The 13,451-nt window shown below is 41.3% G+C and overlaps 2 protein-coding genes across 11 annotated transcripts in view; one reads left to right on the forward strand and one right to left on the reverse strand.

Moving 5' to 3' along the window:
* The window catches only part of nf1a (neurofibromin 1a), a 357,260-nt gene that overhangs the window by 219,093 nt on the left and 124,716 nt on the right, over nucleotides 1-13,451 (forward strand). The window lies entirely within an intron of this gene.
* omgb (oligodendrocyte myelin glycoprotein b) lies at nucleotides 4,446-7,880 on the reverse strand. The gene is made up of 2 exons (XM_059971425.1): nucleotides 7,847-7,880; nucleotides 4,446-6,883 (listed from the first exon to the last, which is right to left on the reverse strand). Exon 2 carries the CDS (start codon nucleotides 6,874-6,876, stop codon nucleotides 5,356-5,358), a length of 1,521 nt encoding a protein of 506 aa, XP_059827408.1. The 5' UTR covers nucleotides 6,877-6,883; nucleotides 7,847-7,880; the 3' UTR covers nucleotides 4,446-5,355.

Raw genomic sequence — 13,451 nt, forward strand, 5'->3', positions numbered from 1 at the left:
TGAGGGGGAAGGTAGGTGGATGGGGGTGGGGTGTGAAGTAAGAAGCTGGGGGGATATCGGTGGAGATGGAAAAGGGCTGAAGAAGAAAATATCTGATAGGAGAGCACAATGGACTATGGAGGAAAGGGAAGGAAGAGGGGCACCAGAGGAGGTGATGGGCGGTGAGGAGAAGAGAAGGGGGTAAGCGGAGAGGCAGAAAGGGGGATGGAAACGTAACGAAGGTGAAAGGGGGGAAGTTAGAGAAATTGATGTTCATACCATCGGGTTGGAGGTTAACTGTAACAGAATTTGAAGTGTTGCTCTTCTAGCCTGAGCCTGGCCTCATTATGGCAGTAGAGGAGGCCATGGACCAACATGTCAGAATGGGAATGGGAAGTCAAATTGAATGGGTGGCTACTTGCAGAGGTGCTCAATGAAGCAGAGGATGCCATGCCGGGAGCACTGGTTTCAGTGGGTGACCCTGACAGATTCACAGGTACAACATTGCCTCACCTGGAAGGATTTTTTGGGGCTCTGAATGGGCTGAGGGAAGAGGTGAACGGGTAGGCGTAGCGCTTGCACTGCTTGCTGGGGTAAGTGCCAGGAGGGAGGGGGGTCGGGTGGCATGAGTGGACAATGTAGTCACGTACCAAAGAAACCAAATATTTTTGAATTTCAGATATAAAAGTATAAGTAATTTCTGATCATACAGTGTATGAAATTGAAACCCTGAGAATTGTAGATCAAAAACTAAGACTGATCATTGCTACTAATTTTCTGAGCCACTCTTGCCTTCTTGTGTCGATCTGAGTTTCTAAGGGCACTTGAATTTTCAAGTGATCTCCAAGAGATCATAGATTTTCGAATGACTACGTCACAGGTGGAAATCATTGATCTTTGGATCTGTTTTGGGTTTTTGAGGGAGCAATCCAGCTTGTCTAACTCCCCTGCCTTCTGCTCGTAGCCCTGCAAGTTCATTTCTTTACAGATTCTTACCTAATTCCCTCAATTTATTCCAAAAATTCTGTTGTTGGTTTGATGTCATTCAAAGTTCGAAGTTCAAAGATAATTTTTTGTCAAAGTATGTCAATGCCACCATCTTGAGATTCATTTTCTTGCAATAGAACAAAGAAACACAATGGAATCAATGAAAAACTACACGCTAAGACTGACAAACAACTGATATGCAAAAGAAGACAAACTGTGCCAATAGAAAAATAAATGTAAATAAATAATACTGAAGAACGCAAATTGTAGAGTCCTTGAAAGTGAGTCCATAGGTTGTGGAATCAGTTTAGAGTTGAGGTGAGTGAAGTTATCCACACTGGTTCAGGAACCTAATGGTTGAAGGGTAATAATTGTTCTTGAACCCGATGGTGGGGGACTTAAGACTCCTGCACCTCCTTCCCAATGGCAGTAGTCAGGAGGGTGAATGGTCCGGAAGGTAGTGTCCCTCAAAGAGAGATGCTGCTCTCTCATGGCAGTGCTCCATGCAGATGTTGTTAACAATTTGCCTTTAACAATTCCATGCTTCCTTCCCGTGATCAATCCGTGCTTGCGCAACCGTTTGCTAATTCTGACCTTAATTATGTGACATTTCTCTTAGCACTGAGGTCAAATTGATTAGACAAGTTCATTCCTACACAATCCCTCCTATAATTTCCATCCCAGCAACACGGGATATTCTGCATCTGAAAAAGGTGATTAGTTGGTTTTAAGAGCAATTAATATTTGTCTTGCTTCTTGTATTATTTTTCAACTTGCCTAGTATTTTAATTGGTTCTAGCCTTGTTGAGATTACAGTTGCTGCATCTTGATGAACACTGATGTGAAGTGCTCATTATTACCTCAGCCGGCTGACTGGTCTCACACCCTTACAACCCTGTTGCTATTTGCGTGTGCCTGCAGAATATTTTTGGATTAACCTTTCATATAAGATTAGTTGCAGCCTTTTGTTTCGTTTCTCATTTCCCTGTTAACTTGCTTCAGCTAGCCTGCTTCTTATTTGGTGTTCACAATGTGGTGTCTGACATGCAGGCTTTTCTCAGAGTTTTTCTGCTATATCTTTTTTTTTAATCACCCATGCAAAACTTCCCAGTAGTCAGCTACACTTCTGCCAGGGAATCCGTAGTGCCAATTCACCCATGGTCAGACAGCTCAGAATCAGTCCCTTTGATCCACCGAGTCTATGTCAACCATTAAGTGCCCATGTATGTTCATTCCCATTTTATTCACCCCCTATTCCCATCAACACAGAGCATGCTGCAAATGTGGAATGCGCTTCCAGTGAAAGGAGCGGATGTGGGTTCGATTTCAACATTTAAGGGAAATTTGTATAAGTAAATGGACAGGAGGGGTGTGGAGAGCTGTGGCCTAGATGCAGGTTGATGGGACGAGGCAGAATAATAGATCAGCATGAACTAGATGGGCTGAAGGGCTTCTGTGGTGTTCTATGACTCTACAAACCAACTGTCCCCCTCCCTATTTTAACATTCATCTACGTACTGGGGGCAATTTACAGTAGCCAGTTAACCAAAAAGCACACTTTTGGGGGAAGACCCACGTAGTCACAGAGAGAACATGCAAATTCCACCCAAGCCATGCCAGATATCAGCATTGATCCTGGGTCACTGGAGGAGTGAGCCAGCCCATGTCTCTTATCCAATGGACTATTTTCTCTTAACTATTTTAACCCTTATGATTACTGTTTTCCAGATGCTTCCCTGTTAATACTAGGATCACGTGGCCTGGCTCATTCCTTAGGATTAACTCTAACAATGCTCCTTTCCTTATGCCATTCAGAAACATCCCCCCCTACTGGATAGTTTTGGATAGTTAGTCTCCATTATCAGTGCTCTGTGACTTTTGCAGTCCTGTGTAACTTCCCTCCAAGAGAGCTCCATAATATCCTTCTCACTAATTGGCAGCCTTTCAAATAATCCTATTGTAACCGGTAGCACACTTTCTAAACTTGACTTTTCCAGGATATCCTCTCTGTCCAGCATTGTAAACTTCTCCTCAGTTAATATTCCCAGTGCCCTTCTGTTCTTCCTTTCCTTATCTTTCCTGATTATTTTGTGTCCAGGAATATTTAGAACCCACTCTGGTACTGGCTAGCTAGGTCTTTCATTCCCTGACATTGCAATTGCTTATGGCAAGTTGCAATTGCAGCTCACCACCCTTGTTTAATACACATATATGTAAACAAATTTTAGACTACCTGTTATTCTCTAAAGGGTGGAAAATGTTTGTATTATTTTAAAGAAAAGATTTTTAAAGCTTAGCTTTATTTGTCACATACATTGAAATATACAGTGATATGCATTGTTTGCATCAATGACCAACATAGTCCGAGAATGTGTGGAGGCAGCCCACAGTGTCACCATGATTCCAATGCCAATACAGCATGCCCACAACCTGCTAACCCTAATCTGTAATTTTCAAAGAGTATGAGAGGACGCCGGAGCAACCGGAGGAAACCCACGCAGTCACGGGGAGAACATACAAACTCCTTACAAAGAGCGATGGGAATAGAACCCTGATCTTACAGCTGGCGCTGTAAAGCACTACACTAACTGCTACACTACTGTACCATGGGCATTATATATCCCATTCGATTTTATCTTCATTTTTTTCCCATTTTAAATGCTACCCACTTCTGCCCAAAACCCTCCCACGTAAGCTTAAACCTGTCCCCAGCACCCAAGCAAACTTTCCCCCAGCTCTGTTGAGGCGTACTCCATCCAAGCAGTATCATTCCTAAGTCAAACAAGAATAGATGGATATAGCCCTTTATCCCCCAGGGCAGCAGCCTGAAACTAAAGGACGTACAATATGCTTAAAATGAAAGAGGAAATATTTAAAGGGGATCTGAGGCACAAGTTTATCCACACAGATGGTGGTGGGTCTATGGGACAAGGTGGTGGAGTTAGGTATAACTACAGCATTTCTAAAGGATTTGGACAGGCACATGGATAGAAAAGGAATAGAGGGCCATTGGCCAAATGTTGGAAAGGAGGATTAGTGTAGATAGTCTATGCCAACTGAGATGCCTGTGTGGGTTGGAGGGTCTGTTTCCATTCTGTATAACACTATGACTCGAAGTAAAGGTATTTGCTGCATTCTAGTTAAACATTCATGATTACCATGGATGAATTTTATTCAACATCAGAATAGATGAGCCAAAGGCTTTGTAGAAACATTTAGTGGCAACATTTTGTGTGCTTCAACTAAGCTCTTAGTTATGCTGGTAGCAACTTGGACTAAAGTAGTTTTGTAGGGGAGTTGGTTGAAGAACGTAGTACAACTTAAAGTGTGTGCAAGCCATTTAGTCACTTGACCCTCGCAGAGATAATGGCTGAACTTGCCTCTCCACTTTCCTGCTCAAGCTCCACATCCTTGATTTCCCCAAATGTCCATAAATTAAGCAGTCTGATCATCCAAATGCTCTAGGGCTGAACATACACAGATCTTCGGGTAGAGAATGCCAAAGATTTATAACCCTTTTGGAAAAGAAAAATTCCTCATTTCATTTAAGAAAGGACTGACCTACATTCCAAGTCCCGGTTCCATACACATAGCATGCAAATATTACATATTTTAATTCATTTATTCAACAGGCCTTTGCAAGATTAAACATTTTATTTGTGTTTTAAGTGAATTACATTGCAATTAATTTGTATTAACGAAATAATTTAGCAGTTGCATGCATCCACCTAGATAAGGGAAATCAAAAGAGTAAAAATTGCATAATACAAACTGAGAATCTTGTTAAACATTTCAGGTGGACCAGAACTGTTTTAGTAGTAAAATTATTGAACTATTTTCAAGAGTTTAATTTGACAGAAACCGTTAGGATGTGGAATATATATCACAATTAATAGACTTTTTTTGTTGGAGGAAAATAAGATTATTGAATGCAGAAGGCATTCAGTTAGTTCTTGGTGATCAGGATATTTTGTCTAATTTGCTGGTGCGTTGTCTTGTAGCAAAGTTTTGTCTTTTGGCCATTCCCTTTTCTCTTATTGGGGTGCCCTGCTGTCCTGTCTTCAGAACATCTCCAGGTGCCTATTCCTCATGTCAGGACGATCCTGTCCAAACTAAACGTTCACTTTTGCGCTCTCAGTAGCAGCAGCTGTTATGGAAAAGAGTCCACAATGAAAGTTGTTTTATTCTTCTCTCTTCTGGTTAAGGGACAAAGGACCAACCTGAACAGGGCTAAGGCATAACGAATTCAAGCTTAGACTTGATCGTTGTAACCCATAAAAGCCAATGTGGAAGGCATTCAATTTTTTATTCCCTTAATAAATAATCTGTCTCATTGATCGAATATATTGTTGGCATCATCAGCAATGGTTGTTTCCCATATTTAAATGACTAAACAACCAGAGGTACCAGCATGATCAGAAACATGAAGCAGGTTATGCCCATATATTTGTGTGCTTTTGAGGTTGTGTTTTGTGTAGTCATAATTTGGTTTACAGTGCTTAATGTTCCAGTGGTTTCACTGACCTTTGGCCTTGTGGTCAGACTGGAGGAGCCAACCTGAAGTGGGCTTGAGGAGCTTCCTACAGTACTCTGAGAGATGGTGGCATTGTCAGCAGTTGGATCAGGCACTGTTGAGATTTCAACAGAAGCCCGTGATCTGTGACGCACATCAGACGTCGAGGCAAAAGTCGACAGTGATATTAGTCTACTCGTCTGGTTGTTGAAGGTTGTACTTGACGTGGTTACAGCTGCTGAGGACCCGATTAGAACAGCATTATTGGAGGTGAATTCAGAAGCTGTGATGGGCATTGTAGTTGATGCAGGCCATTCTGTTGGATCATTAGTAATACTAACCAATTCACTTGGGCTTGCTGCACTGGTTGTTTGCATGGTGATGTTCTCAGAAAGTTTATGTGAGGCAGATTCATTAGTGAAGCTTGGAGCTGTTGAATGTAAACTGCTATAAGAAACTGAATGTAAAAATGATGAAATATCCATTTTCTGATTTGCTACAGAGTACGATGTGCTTCCTTCAGACTCTTTGTGTCTGGTACTTGTCATTGTTTCAACATGAGAATAATAGCTTGTGAAGGTTGAGCTAACAGTTGCTTGTGTTTTTATACTTGAGTCACATCCTCTTTGCCCATGTTCATTTTCTTCAGAGCATGGACATCCAAGTACAGTCGGTACAGTTTGCAGCCATGTCAACAGGTATGTACTTTCTTTGTCTTTGCATTCCCAGATGTTTCCATATAGAGTAATCAACTGCAAACCAGTCAGTTGATCGAAAGTACCCCTTGGAATCAATTGTAAGCTATTGTTGTTCAAGTATAATTTTGAGAGTTTGTTGTGATGAAAGGTATCTGGAAGAATATTGTGCAGGTTGTTGTGTGATAAGTCTAAAGTGGTCAAGTTGTAGGGCATGTTGGTTGGGACTGTCCAGAAATTGTTTCCACTGAGGTTGAGGAATTTCAGATTAATCAACGTGTTGTTGATTAAAAAAGCCCTTTCAATCAAGTTGTTGGACACATCCAGTTTTATAAGGTTCCACTGGGAGACAGTGTCTTCCTTCTGAAGTACCTTGATACGATTATTTGATGCATCAAGTTCCCACAGTGCCAGGGGCAACTTCCTTGGCATGTTTCTGAGCAGATTGTTGGATATGTTGAGGAACCTCAAGTTATTGAAAACGGTCAGCTTGTTATCAAGATCTTCAATGACATTATGGGATAAATTTAGAGATATTATGTTGATCTGGATGTCGTTGGGAAGTGCTGTTAAGTTTCTGGCTGAGCAGTCTACGTATCTTTCATTTTGTGAGCACCAACACTCTAAAGGGCAGGTGGCTGCGGTTGATGACAGGACGGATAGAAGAGCCAAGAAGCATCTGGTTAACCTGGTACATGCCATTATTGTCCTGTAAGGAAGATAATTGAACAATTGTTGTTTTCCCTCTAGAACGAGAAAGAATTACATCTGTCATTGACTTTAATTGTGGAAAAGTTGTTGTTTAACATTTGCACTCTGGCTAAGCATTTCTGTGTTGATTGCCCAAAGTGAAAAAATCCTTTTCCTTACGACCACTTTGTTACCCCATCCACCCTCACGATACCTCCATCGCTACTTCTTTAAAACAAAAATACTCCATGGAAGTATCTGACTTCAACTCGGAGAAGGTCCTTCAATGAAATGGCTTGGCTGAAAAGACAGAACATCTTAAACGAGGCATGCCTTGCATTCTAATATTCCTGTGGCCCAGTTCCAGTGTGGTGTTACTGAATGCCTCAGCCTGTAATTGTTACAGAGCTTAAATGTCTGAATGGTCCATTATTATTGCTCGTGTTAAAACAACGAGATACAGAACTGTGTTGAAATGATTTACAAATAATGCCAAAATTTTACGGTGATGGTGTTAAGTTTTTGATTTTCCAACAATAAGACACTACTGATAAAAGGGAAAAATGTTTTTTTTTTAAATGTGATTTTCATGATAATATATTTTAAAATAGTGCTGCAGTATTCTGTGATCCAGAAGAGCTAAGTGTCATAATTATTCATACAGCACTAAATGGCCAATATAATACACATTTTTATAGCATCCACTTTTCAATATTTATAAAAATGTAATAAATGTTTATTTTTGGGAGGAGGAGATGTTGAGAATTACAATGAAAGGCGATTTTGTCTAATGGTTGGTGAATTACAGCTGCTGCCTTGGACTCTGTATTCACAGCCCTGCATAAAAATCCATTTTAGCTGCTCTCAACAAATTTCTTTTCCCCCTCTGCAGTCGCTGGAAAATGGTGCAAGTTAAAAATAAAAATAACCTGACAGATAAGGAATGAAACAAAACCCATGCTAGAAATCATAGTGGACTTACCAAAGCAGTTCCTTCCAAGAAGATGTTTGCTGCTCAAGTGCTCTTGATGCTGATGTTGAGTCCTAGACAGTTGCTTACAAATGAGCTATTTATACCCACTTTGAAAAGACGCAGGGATCTTTGGAGTAAGCACTGTGCCCTGTTCTGAGTTTAATCTACATTACGTATTATTGACAATATGACCTCATTTCTAAGATACCTCCCCATATCGTGTGTGACACAAATTAAATTTATTATTTCAGTAGCGTTGGACGAGTGGCAGGCAGCCAGGATGTTTCATATCTATTGTTAATGCAGTACTGAAAAATGTAGTTATGTTTTTTGATGCCATGGGAATGTTAAGTTTAATTCTGTTTAAGATGATTGTGTTACAGTTTAAATGGAATAAACCGATGGAATCACAGAATGTGATTCTGACAGTAGTTTATTTAAAAAGAAATCACTTCAGTCACCAGACAATGGCTCTGAAGTGATTGGTCATTAACAAGAACGTATTGGCAGCTTCTTTCAGGGAGTCTGGAATTATATTCCAACTAATTTATTGTACACCCACTTTCCTCCTTTATGTATCACCTCTGCTGTTGAAAGATTGTTGTATAAGTTAAATACAAACCTGTCAGTGTAATCCTCTCCTGTTCATTTTTAATGGCATTCATCCTTCCATATTTGTTTAAATGCAATAATTTTTGATTTCATTCAGGGGATAGGTGGTGTTAAGTTCAGTGAAATGAATAATGGTGGTTCAGATTGGGATATCAGTATAACTGGCTATATAAGTTTAAAAACTAAACTGTCAGTGTAATGCACTCATGTTCATTTTTGATGGCATTCTTCCATTTTTAAATACAATATTTTTTATTTCTTAGAATGAGAAATTCAGAGAATTGTTACTTTGCATAATGGTTGTTCGAGTCGCACTTTGAAATGTCTATATAAACATATGGGCTTTCTGCTCTTCAATCTGCAAAGATGCAACTTTATTATCATTTTCATCAAAATTCCAAGTATGTATACAGCATACAAGCCACACACACACACAAAATGCTGGAGGAACTCAGCAGGCCGGGCAGCATCTATGGAAAACAGTACAGTCAGTGTTTCGGGCTGAAAGAAAAGAAAACAGGATATATGCTGCAGAGTCACTGAAAGTAGTAGGGAGCAGTTCAGTGTTGAGCTGAGTGAACTTGGTCCAGGAGCCTGAAGGCTGCAGGCCGTAGCCACAGAGCCAGTTCAGTCCTGAGGTGAGTGGCAATGGTTGCAGGCCGCAACTGCAGAATCAGTTCAGTGCTGAAGCCTCTGGATCAAATCACACAAATAGTAAAAATTGGAAGTAAACAGAACATGGAACGTGAACTGCGGAGTCCCAGAAAGTGAGTCCACAGCTGCAGAGCCCATTCATCACTGAGGCGAGTGAGGCCTGTCTAGGAGCCTGATGGTGCAAGGCTCCTGCACCTCCCACCTGACAGCAGCAGCACGAAGAGAGGGAGACCAATTAAAGGCAGGCAGACGGCGCCAAACGCCTGCTCACTTTCCGTTCTCATCCTTGGTGATTTTAATCTTGCATGGCGCTTTAATCAGCACGGAGTAATGGTGCTGACCTTGGATCATGTTCCGCCATCAGGAATTGACACAACCACCCCCGCTGTAGCTACACTCTCTGCTCTCACCTTCGCTGAATCCCCCTGGAGATCACAAAAGCGCCAGATTGCTTAGTCGGCTCAGAAGTACGTCCTTAAAAGGGAAATTACAGGCTGCAATCAATCACAGTTCACAAAAAGTATACCTAGAAAAAGAAGAGTATCTAGTAGTTTTGTGAATGTCTCTGTTGGTTGCTGGTGCTATCTTGGTCCAATGGATGTTTAGGTTTTTACAGTTGAAAAGAGACAGATTTTCCCATGGAACCCTGTGAGGGATTGTCTGCATGTTATAGTTTTAACACTTTCCTTGATAATTACTAGTGAGGAGGATCAAAAACACCAATTGGACGACATGATAGTGTGGTGGTTAGCCTAAGGATTTACAGTGCCTGTGGCCCATGTTCAATTCCTGTACGTTATCCCCGTGAACTTCCCCGAGTACTCCAGTTTCCTTCCATGATCCAGAGACAGACGGGTTAGTTGGTTCACTGGTCAGATGTATGAAAGTAAGTGGATTGGGCTTGTTGTGCTGGGAGGGCCTGTTACCGTGCAGCATCTCTAAGTAAAATAAATACAAATTAAAAATGAATGTCAGCACGTAGGCTTCAAAATGCAGCCCTCATATAATTTTGCACCCACACGCAGAATAGAAATATCTTTTGATCCAATCATCCTCCCACTCCATTGTGAAAAGTTTCACCACTCCCAAAACTACAGAGTCAAAAAAATAGATTGGAGATTCACTATACTTGCAAAGTCAAAAGAACAGGCTAAGTAACCAGTATTATTTGGAGTGATGGGAAGAAATATTTCTTCTGTCAGTCATATTCTAAAGGAGTACTTTCACATTCAGTTCGGCCTGAATATTACTTACCCAACATTACATGTCTTTTGACCAGAGCTCAGAAAATCTTTCTCCTTTGCACTATCTGACATCCTTTTATTCTATAGAAACACAGAAACCCTACAGCACAATACAGGCCCTTTGGCCCACAAAGCTGTGCCAAACATGTCCCTACCTTAGAACTACCGTTACCCTTAGCCCTCTATTTTTCCAAGCTCCATGTAACCATCCAGGATTCTCTTAAAAGACACTATTGTTTTGCCTCCACCGCCGTTGCCAGCAGGCCATTCCACGCACTCACCACTCTCTGCGTGAAAAACTTACCCCTGACCTCTGTACCTACTTCCAAGTACCTTAAAATGAATCAATATTTTAGGAAATTAAAATCTCCCACCACAACAACCCTGTTATTATTGCACCTTTCCAGAATTTGTCTCCCTATCTGCACAGTGTCTCTGTTACTATTGGGTGGTCTATAAAAAAACACCCAGTAGAGTTATTGACCCCTTCCTGTTCCTAACTTCCACCCACAGAGACTCAGTAGACAACCCCTCCGTAACTTCCTCCTTTTCTACAGCCATGACGCTATCTCTGATCAACCGTGCCATGCCCCCACCTCTTTTGTACACCTCCCTTTGCTTTCTGGAACATCTAAAGCCTGGCACTTGAAGTAGCCATTCCTGCCCCTGAGCCATCAAGTCTCCATAATGGCCACAACATCATAGCTCCAAGTGCTGATCCACGCGTTAAGCTCACCCGCTTTATTCATGATACTCCTCGCATTTCTCCAAAGATAAAGGTTAGCTTCATTTGTCACTTGTACATTACAACATACGGTGAAATGTGTCATTTGTATCAAATCAATGAGGATTGTGCTGGGTTGCCCACAAGTGTAACTGCGGTTCTAGCACCAGCATACCAAGCCCCACAACTCACTGACCCTAACCCTAAATATATGCCTTTGGAATGTGGGAGAAAACTGGGGCACCCAGAGAAAATGCACACGGTCACAGGTAAAACATTCTTATAGACAGAGCCAGAAATGAGAACTCTAGTCTTGCAACTGGCGCTGTAATAACATTAGGCTAATTATTGTGCTACCGTGCTGCTCATTCTCTGGGGTAAGAACAACCACTTGAGATAAAAGATTTGGCTAATGCTTCAAACCTTCATGGACCCACGTTGATTGAGAGTAGATTGGAAAGAACATTTTTAAATCCTACAATAATGGGACATTGCTTTGCTTTGAGTTTTACCCCCCAAGTGCATTGAAGAAACTTGTACATTACAGTGGGTTCAACGATGCTGTCCCCACAAATTTACCCTGTAAGATCAGTCTGAACTAGGTGCTGCATGAACCCTTCACCAAGTGACTTGGAGATAACAGTAATACATGGCAAATTTGGGGTCCAGTATGAAATCTGAAATGAATGTACTTACCGTCTGTTATGCTGCTGGCGTTTGGGGCAACAATGAAGATCCTCCAACTCTGGCACCGTCCAGGGCCTCATTCATCGTGTCAGCTTCTTCCTCCCAGTTTTCACTACTGTCAATCTTGCAAGTCCTGGGTGGGGACTCAGGATTACCTTTCCACTCAGATGCAGAAGGATTCTTCATTGCTGTTTCCATATCAGTATTTTTTTGTACCAGTCTGGGTTGTTAAACCTGAGCTGAACAGCTGAACCTGGAAGACCGATGGATCACTCATAGTCCGTACCCACTCCTTTGACCTGTTCAGCATGGGTGACCCTACCAAGAGCCAAAGCACAAAGCTCTGATTCCAGGCAACACAGCTCCCCGGGTCGCTGAGGCACGCAAGCCTCCAAACCCTACGACAAGGTTGTGGTGCTCTTGGAAGGAAATGAATGTGGTAATGGCTATTATCATATGTTACTTTTATGGGACTTACAGTTGATAGTTTACAATTCTTCTCTGGCAATGTTCTCAGCATTATTTTTCTTTGTTAATATACTATATAACAGGTTAGAGAACTTGTTTTACAAAGATCAAAACTTCCAATACCCATTGTTAATTAAAATTAGATAAGCATGTAGTTGATAGAAAAATTGAGGGCTCTGTAGAAGGGTGGAATATAGGTAGATTGATCTTAAAATAGGTTAAAAGATTGGCACAACATCAAGGCCTAAAGGGCCTGTATTGTGCTGTAATGTTCTATGACATTACTTTAATTCAAATTGTTTAGATGCATATTCTTTGATTTGTCTTACAGCATTACATTGCATGTGGTATGTACAAATAGGAATGTACTGACAAGGTGTAACTGCTGGTGTACAGTGTATTGCTGGGAAAAAAGTGCACTGCCATGCAGTTTCCCCCCTCCATGTGACAAGCCATTCAGTTCAGTATTACTCAGAACCCCCTGCCCCCCAGTACAGTGCTGCGGCCACTTAGGTTTTTGTTTCCTAGTCTCTGGAATGAGGTCAAAACTTTTGTCTCAAATGAAATTGCTTACCATTCAATTCTTTGTAGGTGATATAAGATTTACCTGCAAAGTGCCTGTGGTCAGTAACGTTCTGTACGCGTTATAAGTTTAGACAGTGGAAAGTTCATCCTGCTGCTAATTCAAACTATAGCAGGAGGATTCCACACTGAAAAGCAAATTGAAAGTAAATTCACTCCAGTCATTCCATGAGTGAATGGGTTTGAGAGGGAAATGAATGGAAATACAAGGCCTTAGTGGATTTAGCTATCCTATTCTGATAACCCCACTGTGTTTTTTTTTTGTTGTTTCCTTGCAGTTTGGATTTTCCCTTCCTTTATTTAACTAATTTTAGGTTGTGCTCTTGAGAACTGTAGATGGGCCTAATTCAAAGTGATATCATGAAGGATTCCTCCCACCCTGCTTGTGGACTGTTTGTCGCACACCCATCAGGGAAGTGGCTACGCAGCACCCACACCAGGATCTCCAGACTCAAAAACAGCTACTTCCCCCCATCAGGGATCAACACCTCCACCCATTAACCCACCCTAACACCAGTATATAAACACCACCCACAACCAGTCTATGTGTTTAGGATTGCTTTTATATTTATTGAGTTTTTTAGTGTTCTTTATGCCTAATGTTATTTTTTAAAGCTGCGTCAGATCCAGAGTAACAATGATT

The sequence above is a fragment of the Hypanus sabinus genome, chromosome 6, assembly GCF_030144855.1.
Source record: "Hypanus sabinus isolate sHypSab1 chromosome 6, sHypSab1.hap1, whole genome shotgun sequence".
Lineage (NCBI taxonomy): Eukaryota > Metazoa > Chordata > Chondrichthyes > Myliobatiformes > Dasyatidae > Hypanus > Hypanus sabinus.